At 42.2% G+C, this 18,601-nt stretch overlaps 3 protein-coding genes across 4 annotated transcripts in view; 2 read left to right on the top strand and 1 right to left on the bottom strand.

Annotated features, from left to right (window-relative positions):
- Positions 1-7,228, top strand: part of asap1b (ArfGAP with SH3 domain, ankyrin repeat and PH domain 1b) — a 46,282-nt gene extending 39,054 nt beyond the window's left edge. The window contains exons 22-28 of one of the 2 annotated variants that reach the window (XM_063912894.1): positions 1,016-1,244; positions 3,233-3,394; positions 4,261-4,339; positions 4,498-4,562; positions 4,635-5,182; positions 5,665-5,787; positions 5,893-7,228. In XM_063912894.1, the coding sequence (XP_063768964.1) occupies positions 1,016-1,244; positions 3,233-3,394; positions 4,261-4,339; positions 4,498-4,562; positions 4,635-5,182; positions 5,665-5,787; positions 5,893-5,967 (1,281 nt within the window). In that variant the 3' untranslated portion in view covers positions 5,968-7,228. Of the gene's footprint in view, positions 1-1,015; positions 1,245-2,573; positions 2,643-3,232; positions 3,395-4,260; positions 4,340-4,497; positions 4,563-4,634; positions 5,183-5,664; positions 5,788-5,892 lie in introns of both variants that reach the window. The other variant, XM_063912895.1, reaches the window with a different exon arrangement.
- A 243-nt stretch (positions 7,229-7,471) lies between these two features.
- Positions 7,472-9,750, bottom strand: eef1a1l3 (eukaryotic translation elongation factor 1 alpha 1, like 3). Its single transcript, XM_063912897.1, has 7 exons — positions 9,506-9,750; positions 9,248-9,427; positions 8,877-9,173; positions 8,651-8,801; positions 8,174-8,430; positions 7,857-8,091; positions 7,472-7,772 (listed from the first exon to the last, which is right to left on the bottom strand). Exons 1-7 carry the CDS (start codon positions 9,647-9,649, stop codon positions 7,681-7,683), a joined length of 1,356 nt encoding a protein of 451 aa, XP_063768967.1. The 5' UTR covers positions 9,650-9,750; the 3' UTR covers positions 7,472-7,680.
- Positions 9,751-10,722: 972 nt separating this feature from the next.
- Positions 10,723-18,601, top strand: part of fam49bb (family with sequence similarity 49 member Bb) — a 29,876-nt gene continuing 21,997 nt past the window's right edge. Inside the window, exon 1 of the mRNA XM_063912768.1 lies at positions 10,723-10,899. The gene's annotated coding sequence lies outside the window, so the exon portion shown is untranslated. The remainder of the gene's footprint in view (positions 10,900-18,601) is intronic.

The raw sequence follows: 18,601 nt of genomic DNA, 5'->3' as shown, positions 1-18,601 counted from the left end.
TCGTTCAAGCTTGAATTCAATCAGGCTTTCAGCACGCACCTTCACAGTGCTGTTGAATCTAGTAATGAAACTATTGACTCAGTCCGATGTGCAGATACCACAGGGCAGAGCTGCTCTAGAGCTTCAAGGTGGGGCAAAAGAGCTGCAGAAATTGGCCTGAATTTGAAAACTCCGGACCAATTATGCTCTTTTGTGTTGTTTTTTATTAGCATTCTATTAGAGCCTTTTCTTCCTTTCTTTTTATGGAAACACCAAAGAATAGCCACTATTAGCAACTGGCCAAAATAATAAGGCATGGTAATATGCGTCCATACATACCGATTTATTCTACTTACAGTAGCCTCTATGCAAAATAGCATAGCCTTAACAACGGAGCATAGAGGTGTCAATGATGCTGGTCAGAGGAACATGGTCTCCACTCGCATGTCAAAAGTCATCTAGACATAAGCAATACAATTGTTTGAACCTTTTTCTGACTGTGTTAACAACAATTAAATTCAGAATTTCAATGTCTATATACAGTATGTGTGAGTATCAGTAACGCCATCATCAGGTGATGGTACTTTCTGGCCAAATTAAGCTCGCAAATGTTGCCCCGTATGCAGTGACACAAAATTGATAATGTCTTTAAATTAAAAACTGATGTGGGAGAAAACCCGACCCCGTATAATTACATCACATTTGGAGTCATAATTGCAGCAGTTATGCTAAGCGGGAAGTGTTGATTCTGGTGAAATCCTGACAAATGAGGCGCTAAAACCATCGAAACCCCAGAGACACCAAGCATCCGGGATGTGTTGGGAAAATGTATTTTGGTCATAACAGCTTAGTCCCATAAGACATGAACAGCTCAGTTTTGCATTCTTTTTTTTTGTTATATTTTGTATAATTTATTTGGAAGAGGTGGCTTCCTTTTTGTTGAGATCCCCAACTTTAAGGAATCTGCCCGTCAGGTGATGGTATTAGCACTGCATAATCAAAGAGCAACGACTGACTCTGCTGTGTCCCTCTGCAGCCCAGTCCCATCAAGAAGGACCGGTCCCCGAGGCCTCAGAGCTTCTGCCACTCCTCCAGCCTCTCCCCTCACGACAAGCTCTCCCTGCCGGGCTTCATCAGCCAGAGGGACAAGCAGCAGCGCCTGTCCTACAGCGCCTTCACCAACCAGATGTACAGCGCCTCCACCGACCTCACCTCCTCTCCCGTGGCCGACGGGCCGCCGCTGCCACCGAGGAACCAGGGCAAAGGTCAGACCTGACTGCTCCGACACCCACAGCGTTATCAGTCTTTAGATTATAACCAGAACAGGCCATAACGTCAGCTGATGATGCAATGCTAATATCTCTTTTGCAAATGTCAACCTGTTATGCAAATGGTCGGTCTTCTGCTTTGTTTACTGAACAGAAGAGCGAAGCTAGTCTTTGGAACTGTACTTCATTAGCTCTGTTGATTATACCCAGGACAGGATTAGGTGCAGAGGAATGCTACGTAATCACTTTTCCTCAAAAGATTCTTCTTTGTTAGTCCACGTTTACACACACCCTGCAGTGGAATGTAATTTGTCTCACCCAAATCAGAGGGCGGGATGCAGGTGTCATTAAGATTGCTTACAGAGTAACCTTCAGAAAAACATGGCTGCAGGAGAGGGCAGGGAGTAATGATTAGTCAGGCCCGAGAAAGGGAAGCTGGATACACACTTACACTGTGGGCGTGCTGTCTCTGCAGTATTACAATTAAAGACAACACTCCTCCCTCGTTGGAGAGGTTTAAAACAAATGGATGAAAACATTGCACAACAAGCAAAACAACCAACATTTATAATCCTTTTGAGCGTTTAAATCTTATTTTTCTCAAAGCACGGGATGTGGAGTATCACTTGATTCCAGTTGTTTTAATAGAGTCTTTTGCAAAGTCGTCAATTGGCCTTTCTTTTACACATAGGTTTAATTTCTAGATGACAACAGTTGGTTTTGTAGGGTAAAATGTGGACTTTTGCTGGCAGATTTTTACTCTTCTAGCTAGCTATTAACTCTACCATAGCTGTTTTTAATTGACTAGTTTTAAAAAGAAAACCCTGAAACATGAGGGGAAAATGAACATGATAGTAACATAGCTGCTAAACCTGCATGTCACAGGGAAACAAGTCAGCAACCTCATCATTTTTAGGAATTTCGAAGAGAAAATGGAAGAACTTTTGATCTTCAGACTTGAAAAGGCACTACTTATAATCCTAAATGATACCAGGAATAAGAGAGGATTTTTAACTTTTAAGGTATGGGCAATGATATGGGTTATAAATGCTGAATAAATGGATAAATGCATTAAAAATAACATGCTAACTCTTGAGATGCTCCACACAGCAGCGCTCGCTCCCAGTGGGTGCTGAAGACCGCGCGCCATTTTCCCTCCTCTCTTTTTTTGTTCTTTTTCTTTGCTTGCCACTGATAAGATTTCATCTTGTTATTTCACAGTGTGTGGGAGCAGCTCTTTTTAAGACTGACATACTGTAGATTCTCTCCCACACTCCTCATCTCGCTCTCTTTTCTTTCTCTTTTTTTGTTTCTCTATTCTTTCAGCTCCACACTTGGCATTCCTTGGCTCTCATTCGCACTACGCCACTCTGGCTGGCACTCGACCATACATCAGTGAATATCCTGGTTTTATGTTCTCCCCCTTACTCGGCTGTGTGCCCCTATATAAACGTATCCCTCAGTTGTTTCCTGCTTTACAGCTCACGTTCACAGGGTGGTGGTGTTTTTATTTAAGCAAACAATGGGAGCATGTAGGCAAGCTCGGTCTCCAGTTCATTATGTCTTGCCTACATGAATTAATATCATGCTGGAAATCATGTCCCACCATCCTTGAGCTGTAAACTCTTAACCACAGCTGAATCCTCTCTGGCTGAGCTCTCTATAAGCTGCTTCCACCCTTCTTTTCTTTATTAGTGAACAGTGAGACCCATTAGGAACAAAAAGGCGTATTCATAAACAAATTAGAGACACAACAAATGTGCCTAATCATGGTTTCCATATTTTCCATCCCCATGTTTTTTATTTGTTGTCTCCTCATATTGTTTCGTTAAAACGTATTCTTCTCCATGTTTTCCACTCCTCCTCTCCTCCATGCTTCCGTTTTCCTCTCCTTTACCTTCTCGGTGGGTTTTGGGGAGTTGACAGAATGACTTTTTTTCGGGGGAGTCTCGTCACCTCATGTGTTTTATGTATCGATCCTCCAGCTCCTCCCCCATCTGGCCCTCCCTCTACACTCACACCAGGAGCCAGCTCCACCCTGTCCAAGAAGAGACCTCCGCCCCCACCTCCTGGACACAAACGCACCCTGTCTGACCCACCCAGCCCGCTCTCTCACAGTCCACACAGTAAAGGGGGCTTGACTGGGGGTGAGACACAAGCACACGTCCTGACAGTAGGCTGGTTTCGCTCCAGCAGCAGATATTCTATTAGTACCTCACTTAAATAAAAATAGAGACATTTCTCAGAGGTTTCAGGGATTCTATTTAGAGTTTTTTTGTGTCTTTGTGCAGTTTAAAAGTATTTTTGAATGGTAGTTTGGCTCATTATGTGGGTATTCATACATGCAACTTCTTCTATTTTGGATAAACCTTGTATTTTGTGTAAAAGCAGCATATCCTCTCACTTTCATTTTGGGTTCAAATACCTTGAATGGTAGACATCCAGGTTCAAATGTGGATGTTTACACCATTTAAAAGTTGGATCCTGATAACTGTAACTTCAGGGCATCTGTGAATGCTCCATCAGGTACGATGAGGCATTTTACCGCCTTTAAGAACCAAAGTAAACTTACTTTTGAACTGCACAAAATATATCAATGAAATATATCATAGTTGGAGACATAACCGCAGTCATCTTACCTGCAATCATCTGTCCCTTATGGGAATACTGGGGGTATTTTTGGCTGTTTTTCCATTGTTATCATTTTCCCTCTGTGGTATTTTGTGCATTCTGTGTCACCCTTACCCAACCACTAATGAAATGATGACACTTTATTGCACAACCCCCAAATAACTCGGGCTCATGGAAAGCTCAGCCAGATGAGGCCTCCCTCACTATTGTTTTTTTAAAACCATCAGAGCATGTTTATAATTATTATAATTATTATTATTACTATTATTATTATTATTATTATTACTACTATTATTTCACCATTACTTTTAATTGAAACTCTGGGTTGGTGCTCTGCTATGTTGCTGATTAATCTGTGTCTTGATCGATGTCAATGTTTTAGGAAGCGACTCCACCCCTCCTCCTGTCAGCAAGATGTCTCCTGTCTCTAACAAGTTTGAAGGAATTCCTCAGCAGCAAAGGTAATACAAAATAAACAAAGGTGGTGGAATGTGAAGCTTAATTCACCTGGAATTTATATCCGTACTCGCTAAGAAAAAAGGAATTCCAGCAGATGAGGCTCAAGCATTTTCTTGGTTTCGGTTTTTTATTTAACTTTATATGAAACGTCTTTTCCCAGCACTACTTCGAGCAACACAAAGTCTACACTTGGTCCAAGGGTTCTTCCCAAACTACCTCAGAAAGGTACTCCTTTGTCTAGTTTGATTTTTAACAAGCTGTTAAATGGCAAAGCTATTCACACTCTTCTCTCTCCAGTGGCATTGCGGAAGATTGACACTATTCACCACCCGTCGATGGATAAGCCCAGCCTCCCTCCAGAGGTCTTCCAGAAGTCCCCCCCGGCAGCCGAAACCCCACAGAAGGCTCCTCTGGCAGACCGGCCTCAGCTGGGAGACCTTCCCCCCAAACCCCAGCCGTCTGATCTCCCTCCTAAACCCGGAGAACTTCCTCCCAAGCCGCAGCTCTCAGACCTCCCTCCTAAACCTCAGCTGGGAGACCTCCCGCCCAAACCCCAGCTCAAAGACCTGCCTCCGAAGCCGCAGCTCTCAGACATCCCCCCCAAACCAGGAACGGCCGAATCCACTCCCAGGCAGCCGCACGGAGACACGCTGCAGAGGCCTCAAACGCAACCTCCACCTCCACCTCAAGCCCAGCCCCAACCCCAGCCTCAGCTTCAAGACTCACCGTCCCCTAATCAGCAAGCACCTGTAGGGACGCCCCCCCAACAAGCTGCTGAAGACACCAACGGGACCCCGACAGGGACTGCAGAGACTCCAGTGCCCCTCCCGAGGAAGATCAACACGGTAAGAACAAGCTTCTTCTTTAATACTCATCTTAAGTAAATACATTTTCTTTTCAGTGTAGTAAAACATGCTTTCAGAAGCATTATGGTCTTCTTAAATAAAGATTGGAGCCGGATCGATACTAGTTATGATTTTTTAAGTACAAACTAAATTACAATACATCTGCCAGTCTTCTTTCTGTCATACATGTGGTGCATTATGCTATTTATTACTTTAACATTGCTCATCAGCTGTTTAACATTCAGTTTGCGACACCGTCGTCTGTTTTAAATGCTTCGTCACTCTGGTTTCTAGCCACAGTCTCCAACCACTGCACGCATTCAGTTGTCATTATGTAATATTTCCCCTTTCTCTCTCAAATATGCATGAGAAACAACTTTTATAAAGAAGTATTTTTATCTATATTGGCCCATGGTAATGTATTCACTCTCATAAAAAAGATGTTGTCAACTGGAATCACACTTTTGATTCTGTGTGTCCAGGGGAAGAGCAAATCCCGCCGGGTGAAGACGATCTATGACTGCCAAGCTGACAATGATGACGAACTCACGTTTGCTGAAGGAGAGGTGATAATAGTAACCGGAGAGGAGGACCAGGAGTGGTGGGTAAGTCAAGCCACAATACTATCCCTATTTTTTTGACATCTTACACTTCTTTGATCTTAAGTGCACAAAAACAATCATAAAATGCAACTTTTGCTCATCTTCCAGATTGGGCACATTGAAGGGGAGCCGGACAGAAAGGGCGTGTTCCCCATGTCTTTTGTGCACATCCTGAGTGACTGACAGTCAGAGAGACTTGCACTACACTTCTCCCTAAATTGAGAGGTCCTGTAAATAGCTATTATAACACCTCTTGTCACACGGCAAGTGTCCTAAAGAAGAAAAAAAAAAACAAGAAACCAAGAAGGCTCATCTAGCCATGGATATCTCATCCATGCTGTACAAAGAATGTGTGTATTCTTCCTTTACCAGTATTATCTTTAACCCTATAGCACGGCTGTGAAGAAGCCACTCTCAAAACCCTAGCACTTACCTAAAGTCTATGTTTATGCTGTTACTGTGTATATATGTATGTAAATATATATATTTGTGTGTGAGTGTATATACATGTTTTATTGTACAAAACATGTACCTTGGCTCTCTCTACCTGTCAGATAAAGCATCAGGGCGGTAGACTTTGAATTTTATCCGTATTGATTTTACTGGCCCTCAAGTAATTATCAGCTTATATTTCTGGAAAAAGGACAAATAAGAAAAGGAATGTGAAATAGGTCATGTCACTATCTGTCTTGCATCCCTGTTTCCCACCATAGTTGACTGAAGAGGCTGCAGTCTCCCACTGATCTTGCCCCAAAATGAAAACATTAATGTACTCCTTGTTCTTGCTTGCTTTGTGTGTACATGTATTATGGTTGTTTTACAGTATAGAAACCTGCTGCTACTGTGTGGTGGAATATCAAAGCCTGTGGTTCACTGTAGGTCACTAATTTACTCCTTGTTACACGGTTCACTGTATGTATGCTCTGTGCGTAAACTCAACGCCATCTCCACAGTCCCTCGACTTTCTGTGCATGGTGTAACAATGACTGGAATTGAGTGGAGTGCTGCGTTCAAAGACGCTCACCTCAGGGTTTGAAGAGCCACTATTAAGCAGGACTACACACAAAAAAAATGTATCCTGTGTTTAAAGCCACTATTATTAACAAGTATGGGAAACTCAAGAGGACATCTTAGCAATAACTTGATTTTGACAGGTGAGGTATTTCACACTAACCTGTGTTCACAATTCAGTGTCTTGTAAAAACCTCATGAGCTTGAAATGTTTAAGTTTGATCATGTGATATCATTCCATGTTACTGGATCCAGTACATTTCCAGGTTTGCCTGTGAACCAGAGATGTCTTTAAGAAGCACAGTGGACTGAGCAAAAGGCTGGAGAGCCGATGTATTTTCACCTGGTCCTCACTGAGTTGCAGTTTCCCTCCCCCATGTTAAGGAATAAACTCATCAACCCATTGTATCATAAATAAAGTGCTGTACTGAAACTCTGACCCTGAGCTCTTGCTTTCACATGTTAAAAAAAAACAGTTTGCCGTGTGTGTAGTGCAAGTTAGCATATTTTAATTTTGAGTTCTTAAAAATCAATAAGGCCAAGCAGCAGTTGATTTTACAAGTCTTTTAAAAAAAAAGTGGTAAGGCTACTTTATGATCCATGTGAAATGTACTCTTGTTGTAAGTTCCTAAAACGTCAGATTATTTCAGTTTAGAAGACAAAGGTCAACACAAAGTTCTGAAATGATCTTTTATTTTGTTTTCTCAACAATTATCATTTAAACCAAACGTACATCCAATGCATTAGCTTCTTTTGTATTTAACATTAACACAGGTATAATCATTTAACATAAATATTTTGTGCGACAACACAAATTACATTTTACCAAATAAAAAGCAGCAATACCAGAGTTTACTGGTAAACAAAAAACAAAACTATGTACACTTAGGCTTTAAGTTTTGATCCTGGGTCCTTCACCACTGACTTGATGACACCAACAGCGACCGTCTGCTTCAGGTCTCTAGCTGCGAAACGACCTAGGAGAAAAGCAAAAATTGTTAAGCACTGCAGAAGGTCAACATGGGTAGATTTCTTGTAAATAAATGTAGTGGGTAGCATACCTAAGGAGGGGTATGTGAAGAAGCTCTCGACACACATGGGCTTGATAGGAATCATTTTGATTGTGGCAGCGTCTCCAGAAATCAGTAGCTGCGGCTCGTCCTCCACTTTATTTCCTGTCCGCCTGTCAATCTTCTCCTTCAGCTCTGCAAAGCGACAGGTCACATGGGCGGTGTGGCAGTCCAGGACAGGAGAGTAGCCTGCCTTGACCTTCCCTGGATGGTTCAGGATGATCACCTTAAGATGGAAAATATATACATTAGCACAGGGGGGTGCAACGATGAATTATTAGTGTCAATTTAAACTCCACTGAACCAACCTGCGCTTCAAAGCTGCTGACATCTGATGGCGGATCCTGCTGGGCGTTTCCAGCCACATCCCCTCGCCGCAGGTTCTTCACAGCCACGTTCTTAATGTTGAAGCCAACATTGTGTCCTGGCAGAGCTGTCTCCATTCCCTGGTGGTGCATCTCAATGGACTTCACCTCAGCAGTGATTTTGGCAGGGGAGAACATCAGGGTCATGCCAGGTTTGAGGACACCAGTTTCAATCTTACCTACGGGCACGGTCCCAACTCCTGAGGGGATGGAGAAAAAAAGTGTATTTAAAAAATGTAAACGAGTCGATTAAGGCTTCAGCAGCTGACAAACATTTCTGTTTCCTCCACTCTAATTGCTCTGCTGCACACCTGTAACCCATTTTCTTAATTGCTACTTGCTAATTGAGTCAGGCTATGGAAAAAAGAGGCATGGCAATTAAAAAAAGAAGACTAAAATTAACTGGGCACATTTTCTAACCTCCAATTTTGTACACATCCTGCAGAGGTAACCGAAGGGGCTTGTTGATGGTGCGAACTGGTGGTTGAATAGAGTCCAGGACTTCAAGTAGAGTTTTCCCAATGGCATGTCCTTCCCGTCTTCTGGATTTCCATCCTTTGAACCAGGGCATCTGCAGAAAGGCACTTTGTGTTAATTTGTTGCATCACATGTCCCTAGTTTGTCACACATTTGAAGCCATAATTACCTTCTGAGTTGCGGTGATCATGTTCTCTCCAGTCCAGCCAGAAATTGGCACGAACGGCACAGTCGCGCAGTCGTAGCCAATCTTCTTGAGGAACCCGCTCACACCGCGCACCACCTCGTCAAAGCGCTTCTGGCTGTAAGGGGGTTCAGTCAGATCCATCTTGTTCACACACACTAGGATCTGCTTCACACCCAGAGTGTAAGCCAGCAAGGCATGCTCTCTGGTCTGACCACTTCTTGACACACCAGCCTCGTATTCTCCTCTAGCTGCAGAGACCACTAGGAGGGCCACATCGGCCTGAAAGGACAGTCACAACATTGGTTAAAAGGCCCTTAGTCTTACATCGAGTGAAGAACATCTGTGCTGCTTACCTGTGAAGTCCCTGTTATCATGTTTTTAATGAAATCTCTGTGGCCAGGTGCATCAATTATAGTCATGGAGTATCTTTGAGTGTTAAATTTCAGCAAAGATATATCAATGGTGATCCCTCTCTCCCGCTCAGCTTTAAGCTTGTCCAACACCCAGGCAAATTTGAAAGAGCTCTTCCCCATCTGATAAAAAAAAAACATAACACGTTTTAAGACATTTAAAAGTGTTTCAAAGCAGTTTTTTTCGTGTATGTTCCTCACCAGTGATGAAGCTTTCTCGAACTTCTCCAATCTTCTCTGGTCGACGCCACCACATTTGTAAACGAGGTGGCCGGTGGTAGTTGACTTGCCGCTGTCTACGTGGCCGATAACCACCACGTTAACATGAGTCTTCTCTTTCACCATGCTTGAAGTTGGCTTTTCGAACAAAACTAACGGTAGGTTTCTGAGCTGAAATAACCACGTTCTCGCTTCCGAATTCTTCTTTGAAATGTTTCTGAACAGCTACTGTGGAGCTGAGTTTTAAGCTGCAACCTGGCAACACATGATTGAAAACAGGTGTGCTTAATTAGGCTGATGCCTGTCTGGTAGAGGCGTAACTGGCAAAACAGAGCTTCCGGACAAGCAAAATAAAATGCTACATTTTGCTCACAGAGACGCAGGAGTGAGAATTAAAAGATTAAATTATATTTGATCAATGTGCAACAACAGGCGGTTGCAGTCACCTAGTGATCTCATGTTACAGCCAGGTGTGTCTTTGAAGAGCCTTAGCAAGGCATGCTCTCTGGTCTGACCACTTCTTGACACACCAGCCTCATATTCTCTAGCTGCAGAGACCACTAGGAGGGCAACATCGGCCTGAAAGGACCTATGGCTGGCCGTTAAGAAAAAACGAAACTATTAAAGGGCAATAAGTTCCTTAAGCTTTTTTAAATATGTATTCAACCGAACAGAATGTATTCAACGAGCAGAGCAGTAATAAATGAGTGATTGCACATCTCAGGATAATATATATTATGTTGCTGAACTTCTATTATTGATGCAACAAAAAATGATGCCGTCGGTAAAGGAAGACCTGGTTGCTTAGTCTATAGTCATAGATGATATTTAAGTGTTGTCATATTTAAATGATCTGAATCTGCAAAGTAGCATAGGTTATCAAATATTTAACATTACAGGTTTGAGGTGACTGATGTTAATGTACAGGGAGCCAGTAGGGAGATATGGCACATTAGCGCCTCCTAGAGATTGTTTCAGATGTATATTAGATTCTTGCTCAAAGAAACTTCGGTAAAGTAAATTTTACTTAACGGTGTCTCGCGGTCGAAAGCCCTAATTAACGCCGCGGTGAGACACAATGATAGTGTAGGTACATTGTAATCCGGTTGAAACCACCGTTAAAACACAGCAGCGAGTCATCTCTGACCGGGCGGGTCTATCTTCAGTTAGGCGAGGAAGGTGTATAAATTCCCCCCTCCGCGCTCAGAGGTGGGACAAACCGAACTCCCCTCTCGTTTGACGGCCACAATGACGCTCAGTAACTAACCCGGAAACAGCAACAGCAAATCGCTTTTCTTCTTCTTTCAGCCCGTACCGCTGGCTCTCTAGCGTGGTATCCAGACGTCGACTCCAGTGTTTTCTCTACGAGCATCAAGGTAAAAAAAACTATGAGAATTACTACTTTACCTTGCCTTTTTCTGTCATCTCAACTAACCACCTATACCATCCACCGGTTGCCATTCAGTCTGGCTTGTTTTGAGTGTTAGATTTTGTTCCTCGGAGGCACATTTAGTGATGGATAGTAAACGTGTCCGGCGAAAATGTAACCCCCCCTTCCTTTATTGCTAAGTTACCGTTAAAAATAAATAATGGAAACTATTTGTTATGTTTTTTAAGTACACCTTCGAGGCCCCGTTAACTTCCCCTTTTCAGGTCAGCGGTCTCAAGGTAGACGTTAGGCTACACTGCTAGCTAGATGTTCCTTTATTTGGCCAGGGGCATTGAATGTTACATGCGTGACCCATATAGCCTATTACTAAAGCCAGGTAATCAGCTGTGTTGGACCTCGTGCACCCTACAGAGACAGGTGATGTATCCAGTTTTTAAACTAACCGTATGACTCGGATGAAGACTGTTCTTCTACAGGCAGTAAATGATTCATCATTACAGCTGCATTAAAGGAAATGCTCACACTGACAGCTGCTTAGAGCTGGGTTGTCTTTGATGATTGTTCTTCAAATCAATGCATGATTTAAAATAAACACTCCTAAATGAAGTAAGGAAAGAATCAGCTCAATGAAGTGCTTTTTTTATGCATTTATTGAAGCCTTTATGCTCTATAGGTTTTTAAAACTTGCAAAACACATTGAAATTTAGTTGCACAAACGTTTAATATTTCACTCTGAATTGCAGTATATTAAATCCAATTGTAAATGTTGTTGTAGTGCAGTACTAAAATATTTGTTCTTTGATTTAATTCCACCACAGGCTCATAAGATCTCACTGTCCATTCATATAATTGTCACTGCTATCACGGTTGAAATTATACATGGAGTTGGTTGATTTTCTGTTTGCAACTTTTGTCTGCACGACTCAACTCCAGTACGCATGTGGTTTCCTTTCTGCCCTGTCTGTGCAAAGCTTCTGAAAGTGGAAGTGAAACGTCCCTGAAAGCCAGAATTCATGCTTTCCTAGGCAAGTGCAACTCTAATGTGGTTGTTGTGATGCAACGTTTCAATTGTCTCAAAGTCCCATTGTGTCTTTTTTTATGTTATGGCTTGTTACACACAAGTATAGAGAATTACAATAGTTTAGAGGTGATTATTTAGATATTTACCCACCTCCTTTCACAAAAAAAACCAACAAGCTCTACAGACATAGCTGCTCACGCTCTTTTTGAGGGTAGAAAATAATTCTGTTCACAAATGTAAATAGTTTGTTGATGTCTTTTGTGTCAGGAAACACGAGAGACGGTCTCATTATCTCATGACAAACCCAATAACATGCCTCCAGATTATCCTCTTTTGCAATTTGTCTTCCTTATGTGCCGCTGCACACTTTGAAAGAAGGAAGTATCACCTTTCTTCCCTTCTTCTAACAGATGGACGACATCTCTGCTCTCAGTTTGACACAGTGTAGACTTGGGAAAAAAATACTTGACTGAAATACTTCAGTGCCATTCTTCTTTATTGTGCATGTCAAAGTTGCAGCAGTAGTTGATCTGGTGTTGAACATTTCGTGGGTTCATGAAGGTACCAATTGAAGCTTTGGTGAACTAGCATCAACTGAGAATATGGCTTAATGTATTCCCTCACAAGTCCTACCTTTAGTGTAGGTGCTGAAGAGGCCAGGTGCATTAAGGCTCACCCATTTCTTTAGCTTTTACATTTTTGGTTCTAACCTGGCTGTGATCTTGTTTTACAGCTTTTTACTCCCCTTATTTTATTTTTTTTACATGACGAGGGATAAGACTTTTGAGAGCTGTACATCAGTGTTTGCATTATGGGTGCTTAAACAGCAATAGGGACAGAGATGTGTTTAGGATGATTAAAATAGTCTCTCATTGTGCGAACATTATGAACTCTGTTCACCCCCAAGAGGATTTCCCACATTCTTTCTCCAGCAAATGTGTTTTCTAGTTCAGAAAATGTAGTTGCTACGGTTCTAACATGAGGGCAGAGTTGGTGTATTGGTGGTTCATTTCAATTATTCATCTTCCCATTGACCTTTTAAGACAGATCTGCTCTGATATTTACACGTACAAACACACATTTTAGACAAAAGTTAGTTTTGTGTTTTCATTTATTTGGGAATCAGTATTGGGAGTAAAGTGTGTTACAATAGAAATAGTTAGACTTTCTCTAATGAGGAATAACGTGCTGACCTCACTGGAATGTCACACAGTCGCCAAGGGGTCCAGACCCCTCTTTGCAACCCACTCCCTTGAACACACCCAGTGCCACGGAGCCGCCGGCTTCAGGTTGGGTTACTGCAGTTATTCTCGGTATGAGTCTCACTGTAATCCTGCTTGACAGTCAGTATTTATTGTGTTTCCGGCAGCAAGTCGGTCCACTGATGCTAAACATCTCCTAGTGGAGTCATTGTTGTAACAGCTAATGTGTGTGGTTTTACTGTATTGTGATGTGTTTATGTCCTCTGCAGTGGTTGAAGACGTTAATACTTCTACTATCTGCTGCATGCAACCTTTTGTCTTTAAATGTATGAACTCACCAGGGTGAATTGTATTATTGAACCACTTGAGCTCCTCTTTTTACTTAGAGCTTTTGCATGTTGTTTTTGTGATTTATGCTAGGAAGACAACAACATGAGCACTTGTGCAACATATTGTAATGTTGTGAAAACAACAACAGTAAACCAACACGTCTTTTTTCTGATTTTGAAACCAGTTTGCATCATATTGTTAGCACCCACACCCCTGCATTGCACACACACTACAGGCAGCATGCTAGGTCAGGTGCTGCTGTATTAGCTTTATGCAGAATAGAGCTGTATTGATCCCTTTCTGTGGCGTAATGCTGTTTGTTCACTTATTTGGATTAACTTCCTCTAAGTGTTTCAGCCTGTTCAGCATTCGGCCCTAACACCCTTACCATGACACGGCTTAATGCACGGGAGAAGGGGACTAATGCATCATTTTCATTTCTAAAAACACTTTCAATTGTTTTTAAAGAAGAATATAGGCACGTGCCTCCCAGCTGCAGTGCAGTGGAAACTGTGCCTAACTACATGTTTGCCAGACTATAATCTCATTTGCCTCTCGAGTACACACGCTCCCTCCATTGCCCTCTCTTCCACTGCTCTTGCATGCCTGCTCTTGTTCATAAGCAGATCATAGCTGAAGTGATGACATGCATGAATCACTCAGTAGGAAAGGCTGACTGTGCCCCCCCTGGATAAGGCTGCCTGTTTCTACATACATCTGAATTATTAATGTTAATACCAGAGAGAACATAGCACAAACAATGCATTGATTACAATTTTCTAGCCAGCGTCTTCTTTAATAGTTGTTTTAATGATGTGTTTATTGGCCTCGTGAAGAGTCAGTCTACAACAGATTCATTTAATATGTTTGTTGGTTAACACATGCTGCTGTTAAACGAGCAGAGAAAGATGGTGGAGGTCCTCGCTGTTGTGGGTTTGTGTTTCCAGCCTTTGGCGGTGGCGACTAATATACTTTTGATGTGTATGAGTCACTTGGTGTGCCAGTTTCTGGTCTGCCGTGCTAGTAGACTCGAGCATTCCTCTGAACCCGTCTCACTTCCGGGCTGTGATGTTGGCTTATCTGAAGCCCTTAGCATGCACAGTATTAGGAGAGAGAGTATTTTTCTTGTTCACGCAGGCATTCCGTTCAAGTACCTCCAACAGGATGCTTTCATTTGTCGCTCGCAGTAATATGCAGCATCTTGAGAGTAAATGTGGCACAAAAGCAAAGTGGACGTTGCATTGAAAACCTCGTCATAATGCTATGAATAACCCACTCAAAATGGGAGGAAAAAGCTGTCACTTTGTGTGACCCTACCCCCACACCTTTCACACATGCACGGAAGCACCCTCCAGGCTCAGATCTGCAGCGGTCTGTTGGAGCTCCTTTGACAGCAGCGATTTTAAGGTCCTGCTGTAAAACCTATGATTGTTCCAAATAATAAAGACATGGTGGTGATCCTATTATCACTGTATGTTGAAGAAGGCAGGCATGAGATCCTCGTGTGGTCGCCTACATGACAGTGGACACACATGGCACACAGGGTGTCGCCACAGATGGCGGATCAGCATGCTACAAATTCAGATTCTACATGAAACGGTTGCCGTGTCGCCCCCGCACCAACGCTGCATCCTCACATGGTGTTAAACTGTTAGGTACTGGAAACCTGTCACACTTTTTTACCCAGTTGCCTTCATTTATGGATCGGTTTATTCATATCCAGACTTTAGAATGGATGTAGGAAAGTATGGTCACATTGGCAATGACTTTATACTGTGATATCGTTGGGATTGATTACTTTTAACATTGCTCTATTACAGACAAGTATACACTTAGCATGATATATACATTACATTAAGCCCATTATTTGGATTTTTATGGGTTTTTTAGAGAAAACGGGTGGCTATTTTAAGTGTTTATCCACTTTACAAATGCATTTTACATCCTAGCATGTGTAAACCAGTTTTGAATCCATCTTCAACAGTTCATTTGTTCTGACATTTCAGTCTGAGGATCTCCACTTCATGTAACTGATCTGTGGGGGGGGTTTCTTCATGAAGCTCTGTGGGCTTCAGTAACTCTGTCGCTATCCCTCAGCACTAGGGACAGGGGGAATACAAGTAGTCATGGCAACTTGAGTTTTAATGGAAGTTTTATTCAGTGGTGTCGAAACACCGCGAGGACTGGTTTGTGTCCCAGTGTCTTTAGTTTGGTGTCTCTTAAAAAATGCCAAGCGACAGACAAAAGCTTCTCTACTGTATTGTGACGACTACTTTGAAACCAAAACAGGATGATAAAGTAAATGTACAATGTTCTATTCCACAGCTACAGTGGACTTATAAATATGTTAAGCTGCTAATGGGTTCAGTTTCTGGTCTTTAAATGTAAATTAACCTCATCAAAGACAGAAAATTAAGCCTGAATTTTTGAATTTAAATATTTCTGACTGGCAAAGTTGTGCAGCCCTATTCATAATGAACTTTAAACCATGTCGCCAGTTTACTAAGCACGCCTAAATGTGTTATACAATGGCCCTGCAATAAATCCAACCTTACTTATTATTAACTTCATGACCATTATGCAGGGTGTAGGTTTTTTTCCTGGTGATTCCAATATTTCATCCAGCCCATTTACACCAATGATGATGATAGACTATATGAAGTGGTGATGAGCGTATATGTGACAAATGGAAATGCTCCACATCCAGCTCCTATTGATTACCTCGGTGGCCTGCTTTGTATCCAGACTCTGGACGTGTTTGTATCTCACAGAGTTTACAGCAGGTCCACACATGTCGGCCTACATTTATTGACCCTTTCATGTGGCGGAGAGTCTATTAAAACCAAAGAAATGTGCTTGGCGTGTTGACTTACGCTGCTACAAACTGAAGATGTAAGGATTAAAAAGCTCCTTTCTTCTTCGTTGCAGCCTTATGAGACAGCTTAAGGCAACTTTCAAACCAATTCTAATATGTCGCTACTGTACAAGTCTCTGGAAATGACAAATGAAAACAAGGAAATCAAAGTTTGGAGCAGCAGGAAGTGAGCGGACATACACTGAGCCGTTTCGTTGCCTCTGCTCCTGTGGGAATAAAGCGATATCAGAAGCAGTTGTGCCGGTAAACATGCTGTGAGGAGTTGTTTGACTATACGGATATTGAATGTCTCCCCCCTTAACCTGCTGTTCCCTCGAATACCCTCATTTAAATGACTTCTTCATGAAGAGTCATCATGTGACTAGCCGATGCCTCCGAGCTCATTGAGACAAAAAACCCTGACCACCCACAGAACAGTGGTGAACTGGGCTCTAGTTGTTCCTTTGCTTGTAAATGTTGCTTGAAGGGACACACACACACACACACACACTTACACACACGGTGCCACTTCAGTATGATCTCATCATGTGGGTCTTCTCCCACAACAGCACTGAGGTGAATGACGGTATTGTTATAAACAGATTTAATAATACTGATTTTAAATAGAACGGTGGTGAAGTTGGTCCGTCATTTCACACACTCTTTCTAATTTGAATAAAGATTCTGTAGAAGAGTTGGACACCGGTATTTTCTTCACTGCTATTAAAATGAGCCAAAAATCAACACATTAGCATTCGGACGTTAGCATTTAGCTCCCAGTGCGGCCTCACAGAGCCCTAATAGAACTAATGTTTCATTCTCAATCAAAGTAACTTATATATTTCAGTTATTATTTTAAAAAGTATTCAGAAGAGTCTTGTTTCTTTTCAATGGCATTACGTTGATCATGTTAAGTCAATTTCAGATTGGCACCAACTGGTATGTACTACTACTGAAAAAACCCCAAATAATGTCCATTTAATTGTGTCTTAGCTCCAGAGCTTTTGTGAATTTTTTGATGACAAGATAATTATGAATTGGTTAACTGATGGCTCCAGGGCTCTTCTAAAATCGCGTGGCTGTAAATGTTGTAATTCCATCGAGAAACAGTCCATCATTTCCTGTTTCCTGAAATAGTACTGTGCTGCTCCACAGCGCTGTATCCCCTTTAACCTCATTTGCTCATTCAAGGAATGGTTTGGCCTTATGTTGCGCCCCCCCCCCCCCAGCTGTAATCATGATGCATAGCTGACTCCCATGATGCCCTGCCACAGATGTCACCCAGAATGTCCCCTGTGACATGTCAGCTGTGATGGATTAGGAGGAAGTCGCCCTTAGTTTGCATGAAGGGATAGGAAAGAACACCATCACGCCTTTCTTTTTGATTCTGCGTCCTTTCCTGCTTTTGTTTTTGCCCTTCTCCCAGTGTCTTGTTTGATCATGTATGTGTCGCCAACCGTTTCGCTCGCAGCGTTCCTGCGGGTTTGAATTCTGATCACCTTCATGCATGACCAACACTGCCACCATTTCCATGCATTTGTATTCAGGCTGGCTGAACAGCCCTGGTGCTAATGGAGTCTCTGGTCTCTCCAGCAGGGCTTCTGAACAAATGATGAAAAACAAAGGCCGGGGTCGCATCTCTAAACTGAGGAAACTTTCACGTCGACCAGAAACTACACTGAGTGTTATTTAAATAAAATGTTCTTTGATTGCCTTCTCAAAATCTGTCACTGAAGGAAAAGACAAAATGTTGCCCGATAACGTCAATTGTGTGGCAGAGGTCTAACAGGGAGCCTTTTAGAAAACCTGAAGTGAATCAGAGGAAGTGTTACACAATAGGAAGTGGTGGGTTTTTTTTCTTCATGTGCGTCTTTTTGTTCCATGTTCACTGACAAATGCAAATAGCCCATGTTTCAAAAGAGACGTAGGACGTAACAACCAACCTGTGATTACATGCTGAACCTGATATCTGCTGCCTGTCTGCGAACTACCCTTTTCTCTGTAATTTAACTGTCTTATTGTCTATTTAAAAAGGGGAACTTGCAGTCAGAGGTCATGAGTGTTACTGCATCAAGTGTTTTGTTAAGAGGTGTGACCAGTCAGTGTGAAGAGAGCACCAGTTGTGCATTTTTTTCCACTGATCACCACAAAAGGAAGCAGTTTTCATAAACTTCCGACGAACAAGGAAATGGAATTATTTTTTGTTGGTTTTTTTCAAAGGTTCTATATATGCCATTCGGAGCATTGCTATATTAGTGTGTAAAGATATAGTGGAGTTATG

The sequence above is a fragment of the Eleginops maclovinus genome, chromosome 21, assembly GCF_036324505.1.
Source record: "Eleginops maclovinus isolate JMC-PN-2008 ecotype Puerto Natales chromosome 21, JC_Emac_rtc_rv5, whole genome shotgun sequence".
NCBI classification, from domain to species: Eukaryota; Metazoa; Chordata; class Actinopteri; order Perciformes; family Eleginopidae; genus Eleginops; species Eleginops maclovinus.
The sequence above is the reverse complement of the archived record's forward strand: the minus strand, read 5'-3'. Positions and strand labels throughout refer to the sequence as shown.